This window comes from Ischnura elegans, chromosome 6 (genome assembly GCF_921293095.1).
Source record: "Ischnura elegans chromosome 6, ioIscEleg1.1, whole genome shotgun sequence".
In the NCBI taxonomy this organism is placed as follows: Eukaryota; Metazoa; Arthropoda; class Insecta; order Odonata; family Coenagrionidae; genus Ischnura; species Ischnura elegans.
The window spans coordinates 89,854,965-89,881,285 of NC_060251.1; the positions used below are offsets into that span (position 1 = coordinate 89,854,965).

Here is a 26,321-nt window from a genome sequence, read left to right on the forward strand (position 1 = left end):
GCTAGGTGCAAGGTAAGGACTGTACGGTGGGTGGTCAAAGAGTTCTCAACGAAAATCTTGAATTCTTTCATTGAAGCTCCGCCTGAGAGTTGAACCAATTGGACTAAGCTTTACACTGCTGTCAAAACCAAGAAGAAAATTCAAGATTTTCGTTGGGAACTCTTTGGCCACCCAAGTATTTGAGCCTACTATTTTTATTATTATTTGGTTTACTCTGTCAGTTATCTTGGCCGGCCTCGGCGGCCGCGGAATGAAGTCTTCGCCTATAAAACCGAAGGTCGCGAGTTCGAGCCTTGCCCAAATTTAGGGTATGGTTATTCTTGCACGTTTAATTGCTAAATGTGATAAAACCCCGATATAAAAGGCCAATAAGCGCTGTTTTCGGTGGTGTGACATTGAATAAAATAAATAAATAAGATCTACATAACGCAGTTATCGAATCACTATAATCACGCGAAAAATGGATAACCTGACAATGCGCTCTGCATTCCAAATCATCGAAAGCAATGATTTCACTGTCGGATTGGTGAACATGACCACGAGGAAACACAAACTCTTACGTTGAGCCCTTTCATTCAGTTCCAACCGGACCGAACATTCGACGATACCGTGGACGAGACCCAACCGGTGGGAGAAAGATTTCGTGAAGGTAAGAAGGAACCGACGGGGTCTATCGTTCTTTTTTTTATTCCTCCTCGGTTCAAACGAGGTAGGTTGGGTTTGTATACATAGTTTTGACTGGGCGCGCGGGTGACGAGAGGGTGGAGGGGCTGTGGTTAAAGAAGGGGAGGGGGGGGGGAGAGTCCCTATTGATACGCAAGCACGCATATCCTGGGGGGGTTGGAAATTTCATCGATTAGTATCTTGGCCGTTTGGATAAGGATGGGCATAGGTTCTCCGGAACAGCAGCCTAGAGAACGAAGGAGGAGGAGATGAATATGTATGCGAGACCGTGGCTATGGTGAATGGTTTGGTTTCGGCTTAGGACATCGTTCCTTCTCTCGCCAGAATAAGACAACAGCATGGCTTTGTAATCTTCCGCACTTAAATTTTATTGCCTGGCCGGGGTTTCGATGACAGAGGGGGAGATGATCTCTTAAAGAGGAATGCATAATTAGGTGGACTTATAAACTGAGAAGGGAATCCATCTTGCGCGGATGAAAAATGGTTCCATAAAGATTTTTATTTCTATTCTCCGTGACCTTAAAGAAGCGATACGGATGACCATTTAGTTCTCCTATGGGTGTTTCTTTTTAACTACCATTTTTTTCAATATGCGAAATGAATGATTTTTTTCCCTTTCAAAAATATATTAATTCTAGATTTTCTGGTTCAACGACACAAATACAGTTATTCAACGGAATTTTTTTAATTCAACCGTTTCAGCGACGCAAATACAGTTATTCGATGAAATTTTTGGAATTCGATCGTTTCAACGATTTACGTCGAGAGGATGCTGAAGATTTTTTCTATGAATACAAAATTGTTTTGTAAATGAAGTTTCTATAAGTCTCTCTTTTTCACATAAATAGATACATTCGACTTAAATATTTTGGATGACAATTAGATGCCGGTACAGTTAATTTATGATTTTTTAGCTATAGCTAAACTGGATACCAATACCGTTTAGGTACCACAACGCAAAATTAGATATTGCTCTCAGTAATATCTTCCTTTTGCAGCACAGCTTTACTCGATAAAAAAATGATCTATGCTGAAAATACCATGAATTTCCACTGACTCTTCTCCTTCTTTCCTTTTAAATTTGCTTCACATCACAACTCCCGTACCTACTAAAGCATGGGAAATTACTGCTTGCCAGCCAAAATCGAGTTGAATTATGCATGTCCTTTCTCCAATTACCTTAATGCTTGAGCCAACAGTAAACAAGGATACTTAAAAACCACGTCGGAATCATGTCTTCTTCCATAAAAATACATTGATGATATCATTCAGTCTTCTTATTGGATACTTCAGGCACTTTCTTGCTGTTATTTTGGAAACTATCCAAATTGTGACCTTTTAGATAGTGAAAGAGTACATTCCCACGAGATAGGACCAAGCGAAAACGAATCTATTTAAGTCTACAGGAAAGTATGAAGAGGCATCATTGGCTGCGCTGATATTTTATATTTGTATGCATTGTTTATCCTTAAGTTAGAGGATAAATGGTGGAAGTGAAAAAAACTTTTTTCTTGATTTAATCTCTGGATCGCTCAAGGGAGAACTCGTTTTGGAGTCTTGCAAACGATAAAATAACTCGAATGTATTTTGGAAGATAAAAAATTAAATTTTCTGAATTGATTATTTCTATTTATTTGCATATACAGTATTTCGCTGGAGTATATACTGAAACTTCGAAAGTAAAGAGAGACTCTAGAAGCATATTTATTATTTATAAAATTTTTATGTGGAAAGTGAAAAGTGTTTCACTTCATAACCCTATTCCCTTTCAAGCTTCTCAGTTTAATAATAGATAAATTGCGTATTTAAAAAAATAGTATGAAGTTACAACTACTCATATCATTCACACGTGTTGAATTTCTTGTAGGTAAGAGAGTTTTGCTATTTCACTGTCTGGTAAATAATCCAAGGTTTAGGTTTAGCCAATTCTTCTCGAGACTAGATTAAGTACTGAGTAGATGACGTGAATCATATCCTTCGTTTACCGTCGTACTATGGTAGACGTGATCATGAGAAGAAAATAAAAGAAATAGACTGCAAAACAGAGAGATTTATAATATCATTCTCCCCTCGTACTATTAAGGATAGCAACGTTGTCTCGATTAAATCGGATTACTGGCGTCACTCGCTAGGATGGCTCATTGCATGTTTTTTTCCATACTTATAACCTTGCATGTATTTGCTCTAGGCATTACTAACCATTGGAAAGTTTTTTAATGACTGTGCATGTATATTTTACTAGTATGCGTAAGATTTCTATGACCATACTGTTTGCATGTAGCGGTCCTCTTGCATGCCATCATTTCATGTTGATGATTGGTTACCCCCTGTCAAACACCCTAGAGGTGGCTCGCAGGGTATTATATAGATATAGATGTAGAGGTTAATGCCCTTGAATACTAACTGAGACGCTACATAGATCTTTCGCTCGTTTTAGAATCGAGAGAACTATGCGTCTGTCTGGGCTGTAAACTTCATTGCTTTAGTGTTACAAAAAGAATTCAATGACATGACTTCATCGATGCCGTTTCTCCGGTACGCGCACGTCAGCCTATGGGCACCGATAAGTGATTATTTTATATCGGTATCATAATTCTGTCACCCAAAACCATCCAATTATGCGATCACATGCCGCCGTTTAAATTTAGAGAGGAGAGGTCAGCTGATGCATATCTCGGGCGTACCTGCCAATATTGAGAAACCACCCTTAGGTGTTGCCCGGTAAGCGATGGGTAGAGTCAGAAAAAAAATGGATGGAAGGAAGTTGTACCCTGCATAAGGGGAGGATCCGTAAGGATACGTGGTGTGTAGTGGGACCAGGTGGAACGGAGTGTTGCCGAAGGTGCCCATAGCCTGGTGGGCTAGTAGGGGTTGGAAACATGACAGGGCTACCCATCTGTCTAACAAGACGCGGGTTCTCCGCAGGACCTTTACCGTGAGATCGCAATAGGTTTCCGTCGAGAATTGATTGATGGTTGATTTTCAAATTAAAAATAAAATAAGGGCAAAAATTGGAAATTGAACAGTTTAGATAAAGCCTTGTGAAAGAAAATTGACCCCGTTAAATGAATGGCAGGTGGAAAATTCCATCAGTTGAGGAGATCTATATTTGACGGAGAAAACTGATGCTTAGAAAGCTCTGCTGCCTTTTTTCTGGAGGAGGTCTGGAAGCTTAAGGAATAGAGATGGTTATTGAAAACTTTGAAATCGGAAACGAAAGTATCTCGGTGGCGAAGGTGGGCATAATCGAGGAGACTTGAACATCGTGCATTTTGGGACGATCAAATTCATTTCGCCGTGTGCATAGATGACAAAAATTTAACCTGACTCTACCACTCACAGAGGGTAGTAACTAGCATTGATGAGCGTATAGAAGAATGTATAGAAGAATGCATGGAATGTATATACCTAACGAAGGAAATATTGTCAACATGATTAATTTCTTCTGAAGTAGGTTGAAATAGTGCATAATAAAATTTATATAATAATAAATATTTAACAATAGTTGGTTGGAATGTTAGTTTATGTACAGTTGAATTCTGGTGTGGTAAGGTATTTGAAGGAGGCGACCGACAGCTCAGGTCATTTGCGCCATGAGGGAAGGGTAAGTAAGGAAGGATGGAGAGAAACCCGGCGTCGGCATTAGCCTGCTCTTATCGAAAGGAGCCAAGGGGACCACGGTTTAACGTTCCATCCGACGAACAGAGCGTTGTCCTTGAAATGTCCTCAACACAACATTCAAGTAGGGATCGGGCACTATCTGAAAATTCTCTGCCACCGCCGGGATTTGATTCCGAGCCCATGAGATAGGAAGCCAACACACCAACCCGATCCCCCAGTTGAATTCTTTTTATTTTTTTGTTTCATTATTGTAAAAGTGATTGTAATAATCTTTCATGCCTTCATGTACCTATCCATTTGTTATAATCATACTCATTCATAGAAGAAGTTACAAAAAACCTCGAAACGCTGGCAAACAATTTTTCATATCATTCTTAAACCTATACACTTGAGACGATAATAAGCACTTATTATTCGCACAACCGGAATTATCGCTCCTTTCTGGTATAACTGGCCATGCGTTTGCAAGTTGCGATTACCGCTCCTCGCTATTAGCTAGAAGGTACTCGCACAGTGAGAAGGTGGAGGTGGAGGTGAACCGCGAGGTGTACCTTGCCAGTTCACCAGGAGGTCGCGCGGCACCGCTTTCAAAGAAAAGGGAGTTTTCTTTCGAGCGGTGTGTCGCGAGGTATACCGGGGGGTCTATGATCAAAATTGCTCGACTTATCCGAGCGCTCGGCAACGAATTCGCGCACGACTAAAATTTCGAGCATAGACCCCCAGGAGGCTTTTCCGTGATCAGCGCGTTCAAGGTCCGTTTCATGTGACATCCTAATGTATTCCAGAAATTTGCCTCGGTAATACTTAAGTTGCAAATACAGATGGTGATATTCTTCCAGATTTTGTCGCGCTTGATTTATGGGATGAGCACTGAATTCGCGATTACTTAACGACCAGTCAGCCACCACTTACATGCTGATGACATGTCGTCACCATCACCACCACTATCGCTTAACATTGTAAAAATGTTACAAATAGCCAAATAACCATTATACTTGATGCCACACAGTGAAAGTCAGGCTCGTGGTCGAGGCTATGGGAAAGCTGCGTGCGTAAACCTCTTTACTATGCGATGCAACCTCTACCTCCTCCTCAATCTCCATCTCTACCTCTATCTCAACCTCTCCCTTCTTACTATGCGAGTACCCTAAGTGGCTCGCTGACATATCAAGATCTTCAACATCATCCGAGTGCTTCGTAGCGATGGTGATGATTACAGATTCATACAAAACAGATTCATACAAAACTATTCGTATGGAAACACTCACGTAGGTACTATTCATCAATGATGTTTAAACTCTTAATTACACGGAGTTTTCAATAATTAAATTTTCGATGAAACTATAGACTATATATTTTTTCCACTCTGTTTCACGAAAGCATTGATAACGAATGTTTAAATTCCATGTAATTCACTCACGTTCGACATCATGCTTCTAAATTATTCATCATTATAAGTTAATACGTAACAATGCACTGATTTTTTTTAGAAATTACCCACGTGCTAACCAGTGACGCTACGTATTAAAACGGAGTCGTTAGCACATATGAAAATTGTAATAATTCCACATCTATTATATGGAACTGTAACCCTTTATCAAAATAGGGATTGTATTCCTGGCATCTGAGGCTATACGGCCATATTTAACCCATTTATTATATTTTTGAAGCGGTCATGAGAGGAGTTTCTATTGGATTAGCAAAGGGAGTCAAGGCTGAGTTAAGTTAACACTAAGCCAAGGCTAGACACATCTTTATCAAAGCATAGAGTGGTAATCACTTTGTTACCCCTATAAGGAAAGTCTAATTATGTAGTTTTATCGTTGCTATAGAACAGGTAAAACCACACGTGCATGAAAAATTTTGGCCGCAGCTCTGATAATGACACTTCAATATTGAAAGATTTTTGATTAGGTTCTCAGTACGTGGCGACATTTAATTTGTAATTAAAATGGTGTAATTTTTTAAACATTGTATGCACTCAGGGTAAATGTAAACAAGAGCGTTTACGGTTTCTGCGCTTGTGGCCAAGATTGAAATGGCAAAATTTGAGATCACTCGATGGGCACGAATGGATGATTCTATAAAAAGAGTTTGTTTACATGCTGTTTTTTTAAGCCGTTATCTTTATTTTCACAAAAGTAAAGTTGATGAACAAGGAAAATCATTGAGAAAATAAAAAAAACTGTCAAAATGTACTGTATCTTTCACATTTCTTAGAGCTTGGGCCGTTTCTATTGAAACATATGTTGTTCATTCTGTTTTCTGAAACTGCGGACAGTATAGAACTCCAAAGTTCTACTTTTTTCTTGAGATTGGAGCAAGCCCGGCAAGCGAATTCGATCCCTCACCATGTGGCCAGAAACTACCTTGCCACTTGATGTGCATTGAAAACCACTCGTCCCCCACATAATGAGGTCTGATTACTTCCGGCCGCTTGAAGAAACCGAATGATGGTCATGGCCTTCGAAGGTTATGATTGCATCCGGAATAATTTTTAACCCACATTTCCCGTGCCGATAGGCACAACATAAGAGGTTCCGATATCGCACATGTGGTCGGGCAGGCGGACAAGGTGTAATTTTCTGGTGAGTGGCTCCTTCCTCGGTGAAAGAAAACAGAAACTATGTGTGTAGATGGGGCCATATGCCGCCGTTCACTGCCTTTTTTTCCCCTCAGTTGGATACAACAGGGACAAAGGATAGGTACTAATGCGGTAAACCACGTCCCGGCGAGCCCTCAGGGGGTATTTGGGGTGAGGAAGGTAAGGTCGGAAAAAATATGGCACCTCGTAAAACCCTCGGCACCTCTGCTAGATGGCTTTGGTGCGTGATGTGCCCCGCTGAGGAGGAAGAGACGTCGCCGTAGCCGTGGAATTTCACCCGGGGGAGGCGTCCGTCGGCGCTTGGGCCATTAGCCATCTGGGAAGGGACCTTTCCTTCTTCCTGGCCCGGAGAGACCCCGAGGGTGGGCGCAAGAACCGTCGTCGTTCGCTCTTCCCTGGTTGTCGCAGAAGCAATGTTTTTTTCCCTCCACGATCCTCCACGTCTTTGATGAATCGCTCTGCAGGCTCCGAGTCGGATGGTGGCTTCGGAAACTTTTGCCTATTATCCATCGTTCAGACCACGTTTGTTCCAGCCAAGGAGACCCAATTCCATGGCAATGTACCGCCACGTTCAGACTACGGTTGTTCAAGCGATCGTTCTAACGATTGTTGGCAGAACTGTATAGCGGTGTGGACGCAAGTCGGGACAGTAATAATAATAAAGATAATTATTTCACTGCCCAAAAATTACACCTAGATACATAGGTAATCAGTGAAATAAGGAACCCCAGAAGACACAATCTTTTGCAGGGGTTTCAATTAAAAAAAATGCTCTGCAGTACATTTTACATTTTTTTACAGAAATGCAGCTCATATATGATTCATCATAGTAACGTGTGCCCTTATATAATTAATAGAATGAACAAAAAGTAGATGAACAAAAAAACTGCAAAATACATCAAGAATACAAAAATTTGAAAGTACCTATGGCTAAACAAAGTCCTAAAAAATTAAATTTGTACAAAAAAAAAGATTAAACTCAATTAATATAATCTGCCTTGATTCTTTCCACTCCACATTCCCACCCGCGCCTTTCGTAATAATCACTAACCGAAGTTCCGTCTTTCTCTCTCTCACATCAGAGATCACTTTTTTACAGACTTCCTACCTCTTTCAATACCATTTCGACTACTCACTCTACCCTGGATCTTTCAATGCCCATCAGATCATTCAAGAGGCAGCTTCGAAAAGCCATCTTCTGAACCTTTTTTTAAATATCCTTTTTATAGTTTATAATTGTTGAAGCTGCAGATTTTAAGTTGTGTACATGCAATGTAAAGGGCGTTTTGGCTGTTTTTGAATGATTCAATAAATAAATAAATTTCCCCGTTTCTATTGTTATCCTGCTCAAGATCATCCAAGTGCAATCGTTGGGAGAAATCGTAGTTCTTATACAAGCCCGAAAAGTCGTAATGCGTAGTTCAGAACTTTGCCGCTTTACTTTTGTAAGACGCTGCGGCACCGTAAATTTAAGTGGATAGGAAAAGGTTAAATTTTGGAGAAGCAGTTTTTTGAGAGTGAGAGCCATTGCAGCATCATTTTCCCATTGAACTCCACGAATAAAAATACCATATAAGTTTATTTGTCACTTTCTATTCATTATGTTCATTGAATCACGATGGCCTGATGAACACAACAGCCGAGGAAAAAGTGAATGGCAAGAACGGAAAAGGATGGCCTCCGATAAGACACATATAACAGGAAATGAAGCATTTGAAAGAGGGAAATACTTAGTTGTAATATATTTCTTTGATTATTTGGCTGAACTTAATTGTTTCAGCCATCCGAGAAAAAATAGCAGACCTCTATTTTGAGTAATAGTGTTTGTGATGATACCACTGCCTTGAGCATAGAATACTACGCTGGAATAAAAGCTGCCTGAAGATGTTAAATATTCTTAAATATTTTATCCCTGTAATAACCCTTTTCATACAATTGCTCTATGCTGGACTCAATCATTGATATTTTTAGGATAGTCTGATGGGATATGGAGGAGATAGAAGGCATGGACGTAGCGAGTAGGTACTTAGCGGGGAAGACATGTCGAAAAAAGCGTTAGAGGATATAATGATAGGTAAACGAGGGAGAGGAAGGAAGAAAATGAGATTTTTGGTATTATAAACAACAGGCACTTTGTTACTTCCACAATATATTTAAAAAATTTCTATTTTTTTCCGGTTTCGGCTGTTACACCATTATCAAGTACAGAAGACAAGTCAAAAAAATGAAGTAAAAAAGTAGAACTTCTTCAAATATATTGCGGTGTAACAAAGTGCCTGTTATTGATAATAAGCCCTTCCACCACGTACAAGCTTCAACCTTCGATCTAAGATTTTAAGATAGAATAAAATGGAGTAGACATTATTTTAAATGAAGTGTTTTAAGGAAAAACGAAATCCGATTCATCGATATAGCAGTACGAAGAGAGCTCTCAACTAAATGTCTATCTGTGAAGACGAGTACTTTATGAATGAGGAAATTTAATTTAAAAACAGGCTAAAGGCTCGGTAAAGTCCATTCATTTTCACATATACATGTAGAGAATATAATCAAACTACAACTGCTTCAGGACGCACGCTGGGTTAATCTTTGCCAAATAAAATGGGGATAAATATTACGTTTTCCTGTTGCATTTATGCAGTCAATTCTTTTAAGGAATTAATTTTTTTATCTCAAAAATTATTTAATACAATTTGTGCTCTGGATGGACGTGATCATCTGGGAATAAAAAACAATTATGTTCTGTAAAACACGGTAAATAAATATGTTTTAAATGGAAATTTAAAGGCGGAACACCCTTTAAAAGTATTCGGTTACGTTTTCGGCTTTCTCGTAAAGCGGATGATGTTTTGGGTGGGTGGGAACTCTAAGCGGAGTGAGGGGAGGTTGCATGAGTATCTATACGGAGAGGGAGGGGTGGTCACGGAGACAAGGGAGGGAGGGGGAGAGGTGCTCATTCCTTTGATCGATTATACCTTTGGACCTTCAGCCGGCAACAGGTGCCTTCTTCTCCGGAAAATATAATCCGCCCGAAGCCGTGCACAGCTCGCTTAAACACACACAGGCGCACGCTAAGGGGAAGGAAGGGGCACAAACAAGCAGTCAAGGAAGTAAAGAGAAGGAGTGAGAGTGGGGGGAGGGAGGGGGAATTCGGTCGGAGGGGAATGAGAAGGAGAGGAGTGGGGGCATAGGGAAGAGGCGGGAATTCCGACTCATTTTGGTGTTTCGGGTCGTGCGATTCGGTTCTTAAGAATGAATCGTTCTTTCGAATAGATCAAAATCAAGGATGGCAATGGAAAAAGAAACGAAAGCTAGAACCAGTAAAATTTAAATAGTTTCGTTCCCAGGAGCGAAATGTAGAAACGAAACGAAATTTTATTTTGTTTATTTATTTTTTCATTTATCCCCAAACCACCGAATGAAGCTCTCATAGGGCATTCTATATCTAGGGGAATTCAACAAATCCAACAATTGCGCGTAACAACAACCATGCCCTGGATAGAAGAAACTTGCCCAGGCGGGACTCGAACCCGCGACCTCTTGTTTGGAAGGCGAGGACTTTACCCTGACGCCACCGAGGCCGGCCGGAAAATTTTTTTAAACCCTGGGTCGAAACCAAATCGGAGTCAAAACTACTTCGGGTCGAAACTTAACTAAAATTCTGGGACGATAGAGAACGCAGATATAATGTTTCGCATCGGAGGGACCACGTGAATCACCTTGGAAAAGTTTAGTTTCGACCCACTCAACGAGTACGAAGTATGGTCGATTGAGGAGAGGTTCGGCCGAACGCCATCAGATGCATGGGGCACTCATATTTTCACCACTTACAAGGGAACAAGGGAACGGAGAACGCAAACTGGCAATTCCATTTTTTAGCTCAATGTTTTAACCTCTCTACACGTATGTCAAACGTAATAGGTCGAAACTATTCCCTCTTATCCCCCTCTACACAACTTCTGGGATCGAAACTTAACTATGAGCAGCGGAGATTCGATTAATTTAATTTCGTTGAATAATAATAAAAAATTAGAAATTTTTCACGTCTATCAAATTCATAGAATACTCTAGAATATAGTAATATGTATTACATGGTGAATCTCATATCTATCGGAAATGTAATGGAACTTACCGCGAACTTAAATTCATATTTATATTCATAAAACGTACACTCGAGATGAACCAATGGATCATTCACTCATTAAACAAACCGGTATGGTAGAATAAGAAAGTTTATGCGTCGCAAACCCTCCTATAATTCAATACTTAATGTAACGCCTATACATGTAATCGAAAAAACGATATTCTAATGATATTTCCTTGCGTTTATTCATCTGCATTTGGAGTATCGCAAGATATTTTTCAAGACACCATGATCGGCAAATCACTCAAAGTTAACAAACCAAATATTTCGCGTAGCTACTCAGACATTTATTTTCACATAACCTGTCATTTTCTTATTCAATACTTATTTATAAATAGATATTTGGGGAATTTTTCTCAGTTCAAGAGAATATTCTGATTTATATTCATGGTTACCACTGCGAAATCTATCGGTAAAACAATTGCTGAAATTGCGAGAATGCGAGCTCTGAATTAGAGCAGGGGCTATTTTGCCGTCTCGCATCCACGCATTCTCGCATGTGTACCAGTAATTCACCGCTTTACACGACGCAATTTTGATTGCGCCTTCGTATGTACGTCAGATTGCGCAATGGCGAGCTTCGTGCAAAACGGCCTTAAGAATCACAATAAACATTTCGAGTCAAATGATGAAAGCGATCAAAATGACAATACGAGCAAAAGATCTATCAAAGACTGAGCTTCTTATATTGCTGTAGGTTATGCTGATAGTGAATTCCTGGTATTACAGTTATAAGACAGGAGTTTGAGCTGAATATTCACAAGTGCATTTGCAAGAGAAAGAATTAATTAAATCTTTAAAATTAATTAAATATAAATATATTTTAAAATTTTAAATTTTATTAAGTAAATATAAATATATTACATCAATTAAATTTTATTAAGAAAATATAAATATATTAAATCAATTAAATAATTCGAAATTTTCCTTGACGAGGTAAATAACTCAGGGGACTCAAGTATGTGTATCCTACCTAACTCTGAGGAAGGTGGATGTATACCGCCGAAAATTTAGTTCTGTGAGTGTTTTTTTAATCTTTTTGTGTCCTGAGCTTCTGCCCAACCTGGGATATTTTTATGTTAATTTAATTAATGAAATAAATAAATTAATCAAAAATTATAAATTCATACAAATGTGATTTTAATGTCTAATGTTTCTCCAGAATTAATAATCCAGAATTTGGCTGAACAAATCTTTTTTACTTTACGTTATCATTTTCTTGATTATCTTATAATTTCATTATTTTGACAGTTATACCTTAATCAAAACCGTGTGAGTCCCAGAATCCTTAGGGAGGGATGAATTACATGGTCAAGCTTCTTTTCCCCGCTATTTCATTTCAATTTGAGCTTCGAGTCGTTATGAACCTCATGGCCCACGTGATTGACTTGAACCATATGAAGCTAACTTATCTTAGATAACTAACACGGAACGAACTCTGCGAATTGCAATTAACTTTTCGAGCCATATATATTACTTTTGAGTTTTAGAATTGCTTCTGACCTCGTCATGCTATCCTTATTCGAAAAGACAATTATTTATACTTAATTTTTTCCAGAAATTTCTTAGATAAAACTTTGTAAGTTGGTTTACATAAGAATCAAAATCGAAAACAGACATAACAGACTAAACAGAATAGAAAACAAACAACGATCAAAATTATATGACGAGCAAGAAATCCATCAAAGACAGAGCTTCATATATAGCTGCAGGTGAATAACTGGTATTACAGTATATTATTTATTCTTTCCAATGCATGAACCTCATGAACAGTGCGATTCATTAATAACCATACGAAACAAAAACTTCACTCGACTCATTCAGTTCATAGAAATGAACCGTTCAATTTTAACGAATCGTTCACGAACGAAAAGCTGGAGGGGAAGGGGGCTTGTTCAAGGGAAACAGGTTTCCCACCCCACTCCCCCGTATGCCTTCCCCTATCTTCCCCTCCCCCTCGCCGACACTCGTCTTCCGAAACAGAGGAAAATTGGACATCCTCCCCCTCCCCTTCTCTTTTCCTACGTGCAGACCAGTGCTGTGTGTCTTCCAAATTATTAATCACTCCTCATGTCACTTTCCGTGGAGGAGGAGAAAAAAAATGTACGAGGCCCACCGCATATATTCATTATAATGACGTCCGTAGGATTCTGTGTACACACTCCGACAGAGCATGCATTTATAAGAGGTTTCCCTTATTCAAGTGAGATTTTCAAAGCTGACGGTTTAAGGGGTTAGTGCTGCTGAACTATTCAAGCGGAATATTTTAGTCTACCTTTTTGATTGCATTGTCCTACATCTACATATTGCTCTGAAAACCACCTACAGATGAGTTTGACAGGGCGTGAATCATCACCAACATGCACCCGAGGAAAAATTCCCATGGCCATGGCACCTAGGCTCATGGTACTTGATGGAAACTGGATAGCTTAGTGGTCTGCACTGTGCGCCGGAAAGGCAAGAGGTCCGTGGTTCGATCCCCGTTGCTGGGGGAATTTTTTCTCATGGTAATTTTGTAGGTGCGATTCACCTCCGTTCACGCGGCAGTATCGAAATATTACATAAGCACCAGAGGATTAAAATTTACTTCCACGAACACGCCCTACGCAATATGTACACTACATATCATTAGAGATACGTGGACATAGCAATTTCATTTTAATTTTATAGCCCTTTAATTACATTTTTTAACATTATCTAGCATCTACTTTTTTATTTTCATAAAATATCGCTAGTAGTTAACGACAAAGTGTGATGAAACACAGTTATTTGAAAAAAAAAGAATAGTTTAAGTAATGATGGGGTAAAAAAATAATTAATAAGGGAATAAAATATAAAGTAAATAATTAAAAATGATATCAGTAGCCTGAATATCATATGAACTAGTTGAACATCAACATTGAACAAGTTTTAACAATTTCTTCCTTCAACTGGTTGCGTCTGTCAGTCACAACAAGATTGTGCTGGCTGAAATACCTCTCTGCATCCACGATGCTAACTGGTGTCCAGATTGTGTGGAGTGCGGCATTAACAAACTCAGCTTTTTATAAGCAGATGGCTAGAAATATTTGCTAAACATCGCAGAAGCTACCCGGGTACTCTCTCAACCTCTATTAGCTGCCGATGAAAATAAATGTAATCATCTATGAAGCAGTAAGGCCCAATGAGGAGGCTGGTGTAAGAAACAAATTATTTTTCATTTTAGTGAGGAATGAACACAATAAAAGTTTGTGGCAGTCTTGAAGGAGCTGGGGTACGTGTTGTGGGAAGGTCTTCTGCCGGATCATAAAATGATAGGTTTTACTCCTTACGCATCAATTCTCACCTAGAATAGACGAAAAACGCATTGGATCCGGCGCAGATACATTTAATCCGCAAGCTAAAAAAATATTAATGGAATCGGCTCAATTTGTCAAAAATCGTAACGAGGAATAAAAGAGCATAGAATTCACCAAGCGTATGGTGAGAAGAATCAGAACACGAGGTTATCCACCGAGCCAACATTCATCTACATCCAAAAGCATTCATTGATCTGAAAGCCGTTTCAATAGGCGTGTGGCAGGGGGTGTAAGGGGACTACCCGTTTACAAATAAAAAGGCAATACGAAATTACGTCTAGCATTTATTTGAGTGCTTTATTGTTCGAAGAAAAAATGAATTCCCACACCTATCCGTTCGGCAAAATAAATCTCTTAATTTATCATTCCTGCCGGGCCTAAAAATATAGTGGGGTTCTATTATGATGTTCTCTGAGTCACTCTTAATGACGTCTATTCTCAATTGCACAAACAATCCTAGCCTAGCGTAGAGATTCCGAGGATCTAGCGGCTCCCAGCCTAATTCGTATAGCATATGTCGCTTTCTGCACGCTCGTAGCTGGTTTAGATGAAGAACATAGCTTTCCTTAGTATTTTTTTCCGCAGAACATTCTTCCTTAGTGCCATATCATTCAGATTCCCTCCGTCACAGAACAAACGGAAAAGACCAAAAATAAAATTAAACTCGGTAATCGTTACCAAAGCATTTTGCTGGCATTAGGTAGGTTTGTATGGAGCATACTATGGAAAAATCCAGCCTGTCCATTCCAACCCCCAATCCACCGTGATTTTCCTTTTTCAGTGCGGCTCTATACCAAACATATTTTTCATACCTGTTTAATTGCGGCTTTAATTTCATCCACCTACTAAGGGGATATCTAATATAATGTAATCGGCTATAGGCATAATCATATCCATTTCAACGTGATCGGCCTTTTTCAGAGCGGCATAATTATTATTTCTTTCTTTCCAAGGGGCCTGTTCTCTTCCTCTTTCTCCCTCGTTTACCCAATATCCATGCTTCCCTCTAACATGGTTTTCAGCATCCCCTCTATGCCAAGTACATGCTCTAACCACGCCCTCTGGCGCCACTTTTTTACCCCATTATATTTGGGTTCTGTAAAACTAATGGAGAAGGTGAAGTGCACGGAGAGGAAAGGGGACAAATACGGAATACGGTGGGTGTGCAGAAGTAGCTTCTAGATGAGACACGGAGACGGAGGGTTTGGATGGAACGGGAACTGAGCGTGGAGGAAATGCTAAACACCGCGTCAGAAAGGTAGAATGTTAGACAAACAGAGAAGACGGGAGTAAAGAATAGGATTCTTAGATGGAACGAGGAGTAGTAAGCCTTATTGTGAACTTGAAAGGTTATTCATGCTTGAAAGGGGAGCAGGCCCTATATATCTTTCATTTTGGATTAAAGATCTATGGGAGGCCCGGTAATGCATAAAATCTACTTTAAAAACCTACCTTATCACGTTCCGAGCGGTGACAAAGATTCTCGTTATTTAGGCGCGTCAAATTAAACAATTTTAAAGTGCACTAAAAGTATTTTGAAGTATGTTTTCAGCTGTTGTTTGCTGATTATTATGAATCGACTAGTTTAGAATCTGATCTTGAGTGTAGCGCTTTACGATGCGGAAACATGGACGATGAGGCAGGAGGACGAGAAAATAGTACTTGGAGACGTTTGAGATGTGGGTACGGAGAAGAATGGAGGAGGTGAAGTGGATGGAGGAGAGGAGGAATGACGAAGTACTGGAAATCGTGGGTGAGGAGAGGCAGTTTTTAGATGAGATGCGGAGGAACAAAAAAGGTATGGATGGGGTGAGTAATTAGTGGAGAGGGGATGTAAAAAATAAACAGTGCTAGGGGGTAGAGCGTTAGGTAAGCAAGGGAGATGAAGGAGGAGAATCGGATTTTTAGATAGAAGGAAAGGGATTGGACCTTACTGTGAATTGAAGATAAGAGTGAAGTCCATTAAGGGAGTGTAGAATAGTTCTGATGTGTCAGAATACTTCGTAAGTACTCCATGAATACCTACCTTAAATGGTAGAAAACTTCAATACTCATTATTAAGAATGGACGTATGGTAATGTTTGATTAGGTTAAGATATATATGTTAAACATTAGCTTTTAACCATGTTTAAACCAAAGGTAGGTGGAGAAAATGGAAGTTGTCACAAATCGATTTGAAAATTTGAATTAGTTATTTACTAAAGCAAATGGCTTAACGTGAATAAAATAATGCAATATTTTAATTTCTAAATTCAAAGGCTTTGAAGTGAGCCAAAGTGTCAAAAAGTATGAGCAAATGTCAAAAATACAAAGTCTCCCAAATCGCCTCGTACTTTCAATCTCAACACCTTAACCTAGGCACTTATGTCGTTCCTCTACATATAAAAACACCATGGCGCACAGTGGGCTGAAATAGTATGAAGCTGGACAAAACCTTAAAAACGTTTTTTTTTAGTGTGGAATTTGAAACTTTGCACAATTGTTGTCAATACATTTCTGCATTTTTTGACGCAAGTCGTTTTTCATTGGTTACTTTTTTAAACAAACTACTTGGCCTCAAAGTTGGACGAATTTCGCAAAAATTGGTGGCATTAAATTTTTTTCGAAATTCATTATGTTAAAACTAAAGCCACACCTTCTGTAGTACTTAATTCAATAGCACTCAAGTCCGCACTCAAAAAATTCGTTTTTGAGTTTTTTTCCATTTCGCTTTTTTCGATTTCAGCCCACTGTGTGGCGCAACGTATTAACCTATAGAATACATAGTAGTGCTGCATAAAACCTATTATTATTCTTCATTCTATCCACGAGTCTTGTTCTCTTCCCAACCCTCCCTCACTTATTCAACATCCTTCCCTCTAACATAGCTTTCAGTTTCCCATCACCCAAAAGTACACAATCCAGCCACGCCCTCCGGCAATTTTGGAATTCGATGTTTAGATTCTATAATACAAAACAAATTTGTGGATATTCATGAAATTAGGTTTCAAGAAAAATATGGAGGAAGACGTAACGCGCGCGTGTATGCATAAAAATGCATCCGAGTTAGTCACTTCGGGCGCCTGAGGTAATAAAAATGATGAACTTCCTATCTCGCGTCTCCCATCCCACGAAAGGTCGTCCATCGCACCCAAATCATCGGTTCGGGAGTCGTTCTTTATCGTAGATTGGTCCCATCGATAACCGGTCATTAAATTCATATCCGCAACCATTGATTCACCGTTAATGGTCAATTGTGGAACGTCTGCCTGGTAATTTGATCTCGGATTACTGCTGATTCTTTGATGATGTAATGCAAACAATGGTAAAATCGGGGAATAATCGGCTATCGGCAATTGATTGCGTACAACAAAACCGGATATGTACGTTTAAGGGATCCGAATTGTATCCCTTGGAATTTATTCTGTTCAAGAAACCATTTTACCCCGCAGTTGCATGCAATAACTTTTCCGCCAGCACATTCATCCTCCTCCTTACTTTATCAATCCAATCCTCTCAAATGAGCATGTACGGGATTTTATAAACCACGAATTCGTCTTACCCTAGTCGTGAAAGAAAGGTTATGCCCGCAAATGGATTGATAAATTAAACTTGCGTTCATGAAAACCTCTGTTGTGTAGATAGGCAATACTTATTGCAGTTGTCTTAAGTGTTTAAAATTCCTCGTAATCGGATCTCAAGGAGATCTTGAGACTAACTTCCCTGCCATGTCTCCCAGCATAATTTTGAATACCTTTTAAATTTTGGAGTTTTCTCAAGGGTATGAACAGGGGCTACACAAAAAACGGCTCATTTTTAAGCCTCAGAATTCAGAAATAAAAATTATCCATTTTTTTACTCAAGTTAAGCCATTTACTTTATTAAATAACCAATTTAAATTTTCAATTCCATTTTTGACGACTTCCATTTTCCTCATTTTAACCTACCCTATTTTATCCGCATACAATCGCAGAAGGCCCCATGCTTAGGGGACCCCCACAACGCTCGCGTATATCGTGAAGCGTTTGTAAAAAAGTAGATCACTTGAACCAAAGTTTTTCTGCAATTATAAAATTCAAAGTTTTCATTCGCAGCTTTCTTTACAGCATACTCAGATAAAAGTTTTATATAAAAAATAATTAAAGTAAAGGTGTCAGAAGATAATGGAGAACCTAATGCTTTTTTGAGAGTTCATTATTTTTACGTTTCAGTGCAATTTCAAGGAAAAATTAACAAATAGATAATAGAACCGTAATAAATTACTAAATTTTATAAGCTTTGGAGTCCTTACTTTTCAGTGCAGTGTTTTTACGAAAAAAATAATTTTTAATTAAATTTAATCTAGTTTTTTGTGTGTCAGAATAGCGTCAAAATCCATTCTCGAGTATGCAATTTCCTTAAATTTTCCTTAGAAGGGCCCCGAATCCTCCGGAAAGAGGGACCCGAGCCGAGGGCCCCCAATCAACCCAGACCGCCCCTGGGTGTGAACGACAGAAATACAAAAAAACTTGATGTCATAACTTTATGTACAGTATTGTGGATCTCCCGCTAGGTAAAACATGGCAGTAAACCCAAGATTAAATGATAACAAAGTTGAACTGGCTGAAAAAAAATGTTCTCTCGAATTGTCTCAATAGCATCGGTGGCCCTCACAGGGTGCATTGTTTTGCATTGCTATCAATTTATTTTATTTTCAGGCATGGATCGATTTTGCATTGTCAAACGTAATGTACAGATACCTTTTCAGGGGCTATGGGCTCGCGACAATAAATAAAACGAGTGGATGGGTGCTTGAATTCTTCAAGCGGGTTATTAGGGGGGTGGGAACATTGTTGTGTCACGTGTTGTCGAGTATTATGTCCATAAGTGTTTTAAATATATTGAAAAATATCCCCGCCGTTTTTTTGAATGGGAAAGGATCTTAATTGTTCACTTATAAATGATTTTTAATGTTCAATAGGATTTCATTTAACGGATAATTCATTCTATGGATAGGTTAAGTTTAGCATTGAGACATAATTGAACTGAGATTTCAAGATATTGGCGATTTTGTGGTTATTTGTCAACTCTTAAAGTCCATAAGCGTTGTGATAGGCGAATCTTGAAAATGAAGCGCAGTTTCGTTAGATAAATATATAAAGATATACCACTCACAAAATATATGTCCGACATGCAATATGTAAAATACTAAATTGTAACCATTCCCCAAATTTCTTCAGTGTTAAAGAAATAGTTTTCAAGATATTACAATTTGCAAAATGGCCTTGATAATGGTAACGGTATTTCAACTAAGCAGACATCTACTACAGACATATACTATTGATTTCTTTCCATTCAATTATTGTCCCCAATAATTGCCAACAAATCTATACCCGCAATGCTATAGATTTAATTCCAGTCATTGGTCATCTTCTCTATAATTCCTGGCCGACAAAACCCGTAGATGTGCAATTCTAAATGTAATAGCAATTCGATATAATTTGTGAAAACGCAGTCCGATATGTATCGAATCTGAGACTACATACAAAACATATTTCCATTGTTCATTGTGAGGAATACAAAGATGCACTAATTCACAAAATTTTATTCGCCTAACAGGTATAGTAATCAAGTTATGCCAATTTGCGTATTTGCTACAATAATCGATTCAATCTTTCAATCATACTGACATCAGTATTGTAAAATCCGCAATGCTACAGATTTTAATTCCAGTCATTGGTCATACCATATAATTCCTGGTCAACAAAGCTCGTCGATGTAAAATTCTAAATGTGATAGGAATTCGATATTAATTAGTGAAAACGAAGATTCGATATATATTGAATGTGAGACTTCATACAAAACATATTTCTATTGAGCATTGTTAGGAATGCCAAGATGAACCCATTCACAAAATTTCTTTGGTCCAATTTATATAGTAATCAAGTTATGCCAATTTGCGTATTTGCTATAGTTATCGAATGGATCTTTCGATTATACTGACATCTGTATAGTAATATCCGCAACGATATTGATTTTATTTCCGGTCTATGGTTATCTACTACATAATTCCTGGTCAACTATGCCCTTGGATGTGAAATCCAATATGTTACAGCAATTCGATATACATGAAGAAAAATCATATTCGATATATATCGAACGTGAGACTACATACAAAACATATTCCCTTTTCGTATTGTGAGGAATACCAAGATGTACCCATTCACCAAATTTCATTGGTCCAACGGATATACTATTTAAGTTAGGCCAAATTGCGTATTTGCTATTTTAATCGAATCGATCTTTCGATAATACTGCCATCTGTACTGTAAAATTCGCAATGCTTTTGGTTCATCTTCCAGTCTATGGGTACTTCTATATAAATCCTGGTCAGCAATGCCCGTGGTTGTAAAATTCTACGTGTTATAGCAATTCGATATATATCGAACGTGAGACCAAATACAAAACATGTTTCCATTGGGCATTGTGAAGAATACCAAGATGTAACCATTCATCAAATTTCATTGGTCCAACGTATTTAGTAATCGAGTATTTACAATTTATGTATTTGCTATAAGAATCGTATCGATTTTTCGATCATACTGACATCTGTACTGTAAAATCCGCAATGCTATTGGTTTAACATCCCGTCTATGGGTAACTTCTTTAAAATTCCTGGTCAACTATGACCTTAGATGTAAAATTATATATGTTATAGCAATTCGATATATTTTAAGAAAAAGTAGATTCAATATATATCGAGGGTGAGACTATGTACAAAACATATTTCCATTGCGCATTGTGAGGAATACCATGATGTACCCATCCACTAAATTTCATTGGTCCAACGTATACACTAATCAAGTTATGCCAATTTGCGTATTTGCTATACTAATCGATTCGTACTTAAGACTATACTGACATCTGTACTGTAAAATCCGCACTCCTATTGATATCCCTTCCATTCAATGGTCACTACGTTATCCCTGCCTTCTCTACTATCCCCGCTTTCAAAATTTAGCCTATGTTCTAATATTGGTGACGTAGATAGACGGGATGCGTGTATTTCTTACGGGGGCCTATTACAAAAAGATATAAATTCATATTGATATATCTTCGTTAGGTAACAATACTCATCTAAATAATTTATGTGTACGCATAATTCATTTCTTCCCTTACATATTGTTAAAATTTTTGTCCCCGTAACTATGTAAATAGGTCTGAAAAATGGCTCCATCGAATGCAACCTAATATCGATCATAACTTCGACTCTAATTAATCGATCCGCTTGATTTAACTTTTTTCGGAGAAAAGACATTAACAGTTGTATTATATATGACTTTCATATTCGTAACTTGATTTAGAAAAAGGTTATTAGCGATTTAAGCGTAACCAAGGAGATTGGTATCGATATAACTCGCACATGAATCGATCGAGCGAAATGGTCATCATTGCAAAAGTTGACCATTTTGATAAGACTATTACCCTAAAAATTTCATTCATCTAGCTGGAACTGTTGCTATGATATTCAAGATTGTATGCCCCACAAAAAAATGGCGACAATGATTTTTCGCGTGCAGGATATTTTTCGGAATTTAATTATGAATTAACCAAGAGTGTTACGGCTAAAGTAAGCTTAAACGTAAACAAGGTTTTCCAGGAGATTCCAAATTTTCATGTGGCAATTGTTTCAAGGCTGAAATCCGAGTTTGAAAATTCGACCACCTCTACAATGGAAAATCGTTTATTCCTCGGAATTGTTTCGACGTACGAAAATTCCAAGATAGCCAAAAAATTAACCAATGAATTCTCTACCTTTTTGGCAAAGGAATTTGTCGTACGATTATTGTAAGTAGGTCAAAAAAATTCCTAAAGTTTTCCCATAAGAAAAGCATTGGGAGCGTTCAAACAGTAATAAAAAATACTAAATATCAATTCGTCGCTATGGCAACCACATCAAAAAATCGACCTAAAAATCTAGTCCATGTCCATTGATATAATGTTCCTCGGACGTTTAAAAGTACAAAATTAAAGCGAAAAAGTTGTAGTCCCATAAGGCTCCCATGTTAATTGAAATCGATATATCTCGAAAACTAATCGACTTTTTCAACTTTTCAGATTTTTCCTCCCGATGAATTTTTTTTTACTTTTACGTTCAATATTCCATATACCCACACCTATCACAGTTTTGGCTACTAATTTGTGTCAATCACCCAATCAATCAATTACTTTCCAGCTTTAAATAGCGTAATTTTATATCATTAGAAATGTTAAAATTTTGGTGGCACACTGTATATAGCGTAGTCAGCATCAAGGAAATGAGGAAGAAAATTACTTAAGTAAAAGATTCTTTTGTGAAAATAAAAGAAATGATGAGAAGATCGCTGTGTAAAATTGAGAACAAAAGGCTGAAGAACGGTTGTTAAAGCTTTCCGAGGAAAACGTTGAACAAGAATGCTGAGGAAGGAGGATGAGAAAAGACTGGAGGCGTTAGAAAAATGGGAATGGTCGTGATGGTCAAAGAGAAATGGGAGCGAAGCGGTGCAAGACATGGTAAAAGAAGAGAGGAAACTTCTGGATGAGATACGGAGGAGACAAATAGTTTAGAATGGAACGAAAATGATTCTAGAGGGAATATCTAAAACCGTGTCAAACTTATTTTAAGTATACCGGGATTAGCCACGGCGATATCTTTACGGAGTCACCCGCAATACAAACTTCTGCATTAAAATTAAAATACTTAAATTAGTAAAGAGCGACCGCCTCCATGTGGTCTATAATGTACAGGCTTTGCTCTCCGGCTGTGGCGCCGTGCGCACGATTTTGACTGCTTGTGGCATCATATGCTCAGCAGTCCATACCATCTTGTCCAGTATAATCCTAAAATTTCCTCAGCTAGCTTATTTAGCAACAGATAGCTTAGGGTAATCAGAAAGCTGGAAGAGACGGCCGCTTAGAAGAAAAGGAAAAACAAGGGAAAAAATATATATTTATAGAAAGAAATGTTACAAACTTCCCCCTTATTGTTTATCACTTCAATTTTACTTTATTTTTATTTATTTTTTGATTGTTTACAATAATATTTATTAAAGGTTACTCATTTCAATTCACTGCCAAAAGGGGGAATTACTGAAACATTGTAAGTAACAATATGTACCTGAGAACTACCTTTGAAAAAAAACTGGAAATAAAATGATTTGAAACTAACTGGCTAAAGCACTCGGCCGGGAATGGGAGGATCCGGGTTCGTATCCCGGTCAAGGCGATGGCTTTTTTTTCTCCGTGAAATTTTTGCGCATTTTTCAGCCACCATGAAAACGATTTTACTTGGGTACCCAGCCTTTTTTGCGTTTTATTTATCGCTCTGTATTTTGAAGGACATTAAATAATTGAAGTTGGACGAAAATATGCGATTTTAAGTGTCTGAAACCTTTGATCTCAATTAGACGAGATTTTTGAGCGATTATCAACAATACGATTGCGCAATATCACACATTTTGTAATTAATTGTTGTTGAAATTAAGTTTCAAACGTCAAAAGATTATCGAGTTATTAAAGTGAACGATAAAAGGGGAGAAATCGAACGTGGTGAGTAGATGGTGCAGAATCGCTCTAGGGTTCTGGATTATTTTGTCCAATGAATATAAAAAGGTGAGGCCAAATAACATCTAAGGTATAAATGGCCATGGTAGAAAGAGGTAGTAATAAATGTACAAAAAAAGCTATTTTAGTTCATCTCCGAAGGGCGGCGAAACTAGCAAAAATAATTAACTACCCTAGGCCAAATGTGTTTTTATCGCTAGGATATGATTATTTCGGGGAAATATTGTTATGTTCCCGACCTTAATGATTCCTAACCTTCCAAATTCCACACTTTCCAAAATTCCGATCTTAGCCAATTTCGAATGCGCCGTCCGAGCCATCATCTATTTCATCACCAGCCGAATTGTTCTTCGACGAGTAAGCAATCTGTACTTTATAATGATTTCTAATTTTAAACAACTTGTGTGTATTTCTTTATTGCGACCACCTCTGAGGCATGAAAGATCCCAAAATCTGAGTTAAACTACGTTCCTAGTCCGTGGGTCCTTTCTAGCACACGACAATAAGGGGTACCTTAGTCTCATAAAACTGAAGACTTTGGTCCGTATCAGAAAGGTTCGAGAGATTAATTATTGCTGTAAAGGTATCCTATGATATCATTTGCTGGGATTAATAAATTAGGATAAATAGCGACAACCCTTTTTTTGCCATCATTATTGGAGCTGACTCAAATCATTCACTCTTAGATAAAACAAGAAACGAAATGGAGGGAACACCTCACCCATGTAGTTATTTTCCATTCTTAAAAAGTCTTCAGTCACTGCACTTAGAACATTCATTTAGGTTGAAATTGCAATTTTTCGTGCAATAACTGAATTTTAATTGTATTTTTTATCTATTTTTTCAGTTTTCTGGTGCTACTCCCAGCAAGGATGCCGTGTGTATGCAAGCTCCAGACTGCTTCGTGGTGAGTAGTCCTTATGTTTCGTATCACAGTCTATCAAGAGAATCAGACTGAATATAGCACAATTACTTAAAATTGGTTTACAAAATGTTCGGCATGTAGAATATTAAATGCTTCATAACAGCACCACGGTTTTGAAATATTTTGACCAAGAAATATAAAAAAAAAAATGATATTTGAGTTCACCTCCGGAGGTCGGTGTAACGAGCAAAAACAATTAACCTCCATAGGCTGTATTTTCATAGCTAGCATATGATGTTTGCAGTGTATTATGGCGTTTCTCACAAGACTGAAGACTGTTTTGTTAACCCGTACCAGAAAGGTTAGAGTAGTGAGTATATTTTTGTAAGCAGGAAGGATTTTTCACTATTTTAACCGGGAAAAAATAACTATTTCGGTGACGAAAGGAATACAGCGAGTGAAAGATTATACTTTACGATTGTTGAATATGTGTGATAACATAATCTGCAAGCATCACTGATTTTAGAAAGTATCGATAATGGCTATATATTTTCAAAGCAAATTTTGAGGATTTGATGCTTCCTATTCTGTGCAGTATGCAATATTTGTCTACATTACATTACTAACGTGGAAGTTCCACGAATAAACAGATCAAATTACTCTTCCATTAAATTACCATCGTTTTCGTAGTCTATTTATCTCGTAAATTCAAACTTCAATTTTTGCATGCATAACATATATGCATACATACCTTCGGGCTTAAATCTCTATGTTAATTCGATGAGTCTATATGTCATAAAATACACTTACCACCGCTCACTCATTCGCTCATGCAAAAGTTTTGGGTGGACAAGACTAGATATATACTAAAAGTCATTGAATAGACCCCCTCCGAAATCATTTGAAACCCTAAGAAAAATTGACGGAATACTAAATTTTCTAAACTTTTTAAATTTTTCCTGGTGCATTATACGATATTGATACGTTCTTCTTGGGTTTTCAGCTCAGTCATATAGGCCGACGAGCAGTGGCGGATACAGAAAAAACTCAAGGGGGGGGGGGGCGCAACATATCTTGAGTTGTCTTTACTTTTATCGTAATAACAGATGATCAATTCACAGCCAAAGTAAATGAAAATTTTATTTAAAGTGATTATAAACATGTAAAAGACAATGCCATCTTATGATATAAAAAAGTTACAATTGTGGTTTTGCAATGTTCGGCAAAACAAGCGGCGCGCGCCTCCTGCGCCCCCCATTTGTATCCGCCACTTCCGACGAGTCAGACGAATCCTGAGCCTTATTGTTGAGCTCGCTAAACGCTCCATCCGGTTCAGTGTGAAATTAGACTTTCATTGAGTAACACGCCTTGAAAGTGGCAGACAAGTCGTCTTTCGAAACGTTGGCCTATTTGACTGAGTTAACCTGGTTGCGAACCCAAGAATAATTTATCAATATCGTATCATCAGGAGAAATTAAAATCGTTTAGAAAATTTAGTGTTTC

At 38.0% G+C, this 26,321-nt stretch overlaps 1 protein-coding gene across 1 annotated transcript in view; it reads left to right on the forward strand.

The window, feature by feature from the left end:
* Positions 1–26,321, forward strand: part of LOC124161148 — a 209,799-nt gene that overhangs the window by 61,044 nt on the left and 122,434 nt on the right. The window contains exon 2 of the mRNA XM_046537383.1: positions 24,801–24,860. Coding sequence (XP_046393339.1) covers positions 24,801–24,860 — 60 coding nt within the window. The remainder of the gene's footprint in view (positions 1–24,800; positions 24,861–26,321) is intronic.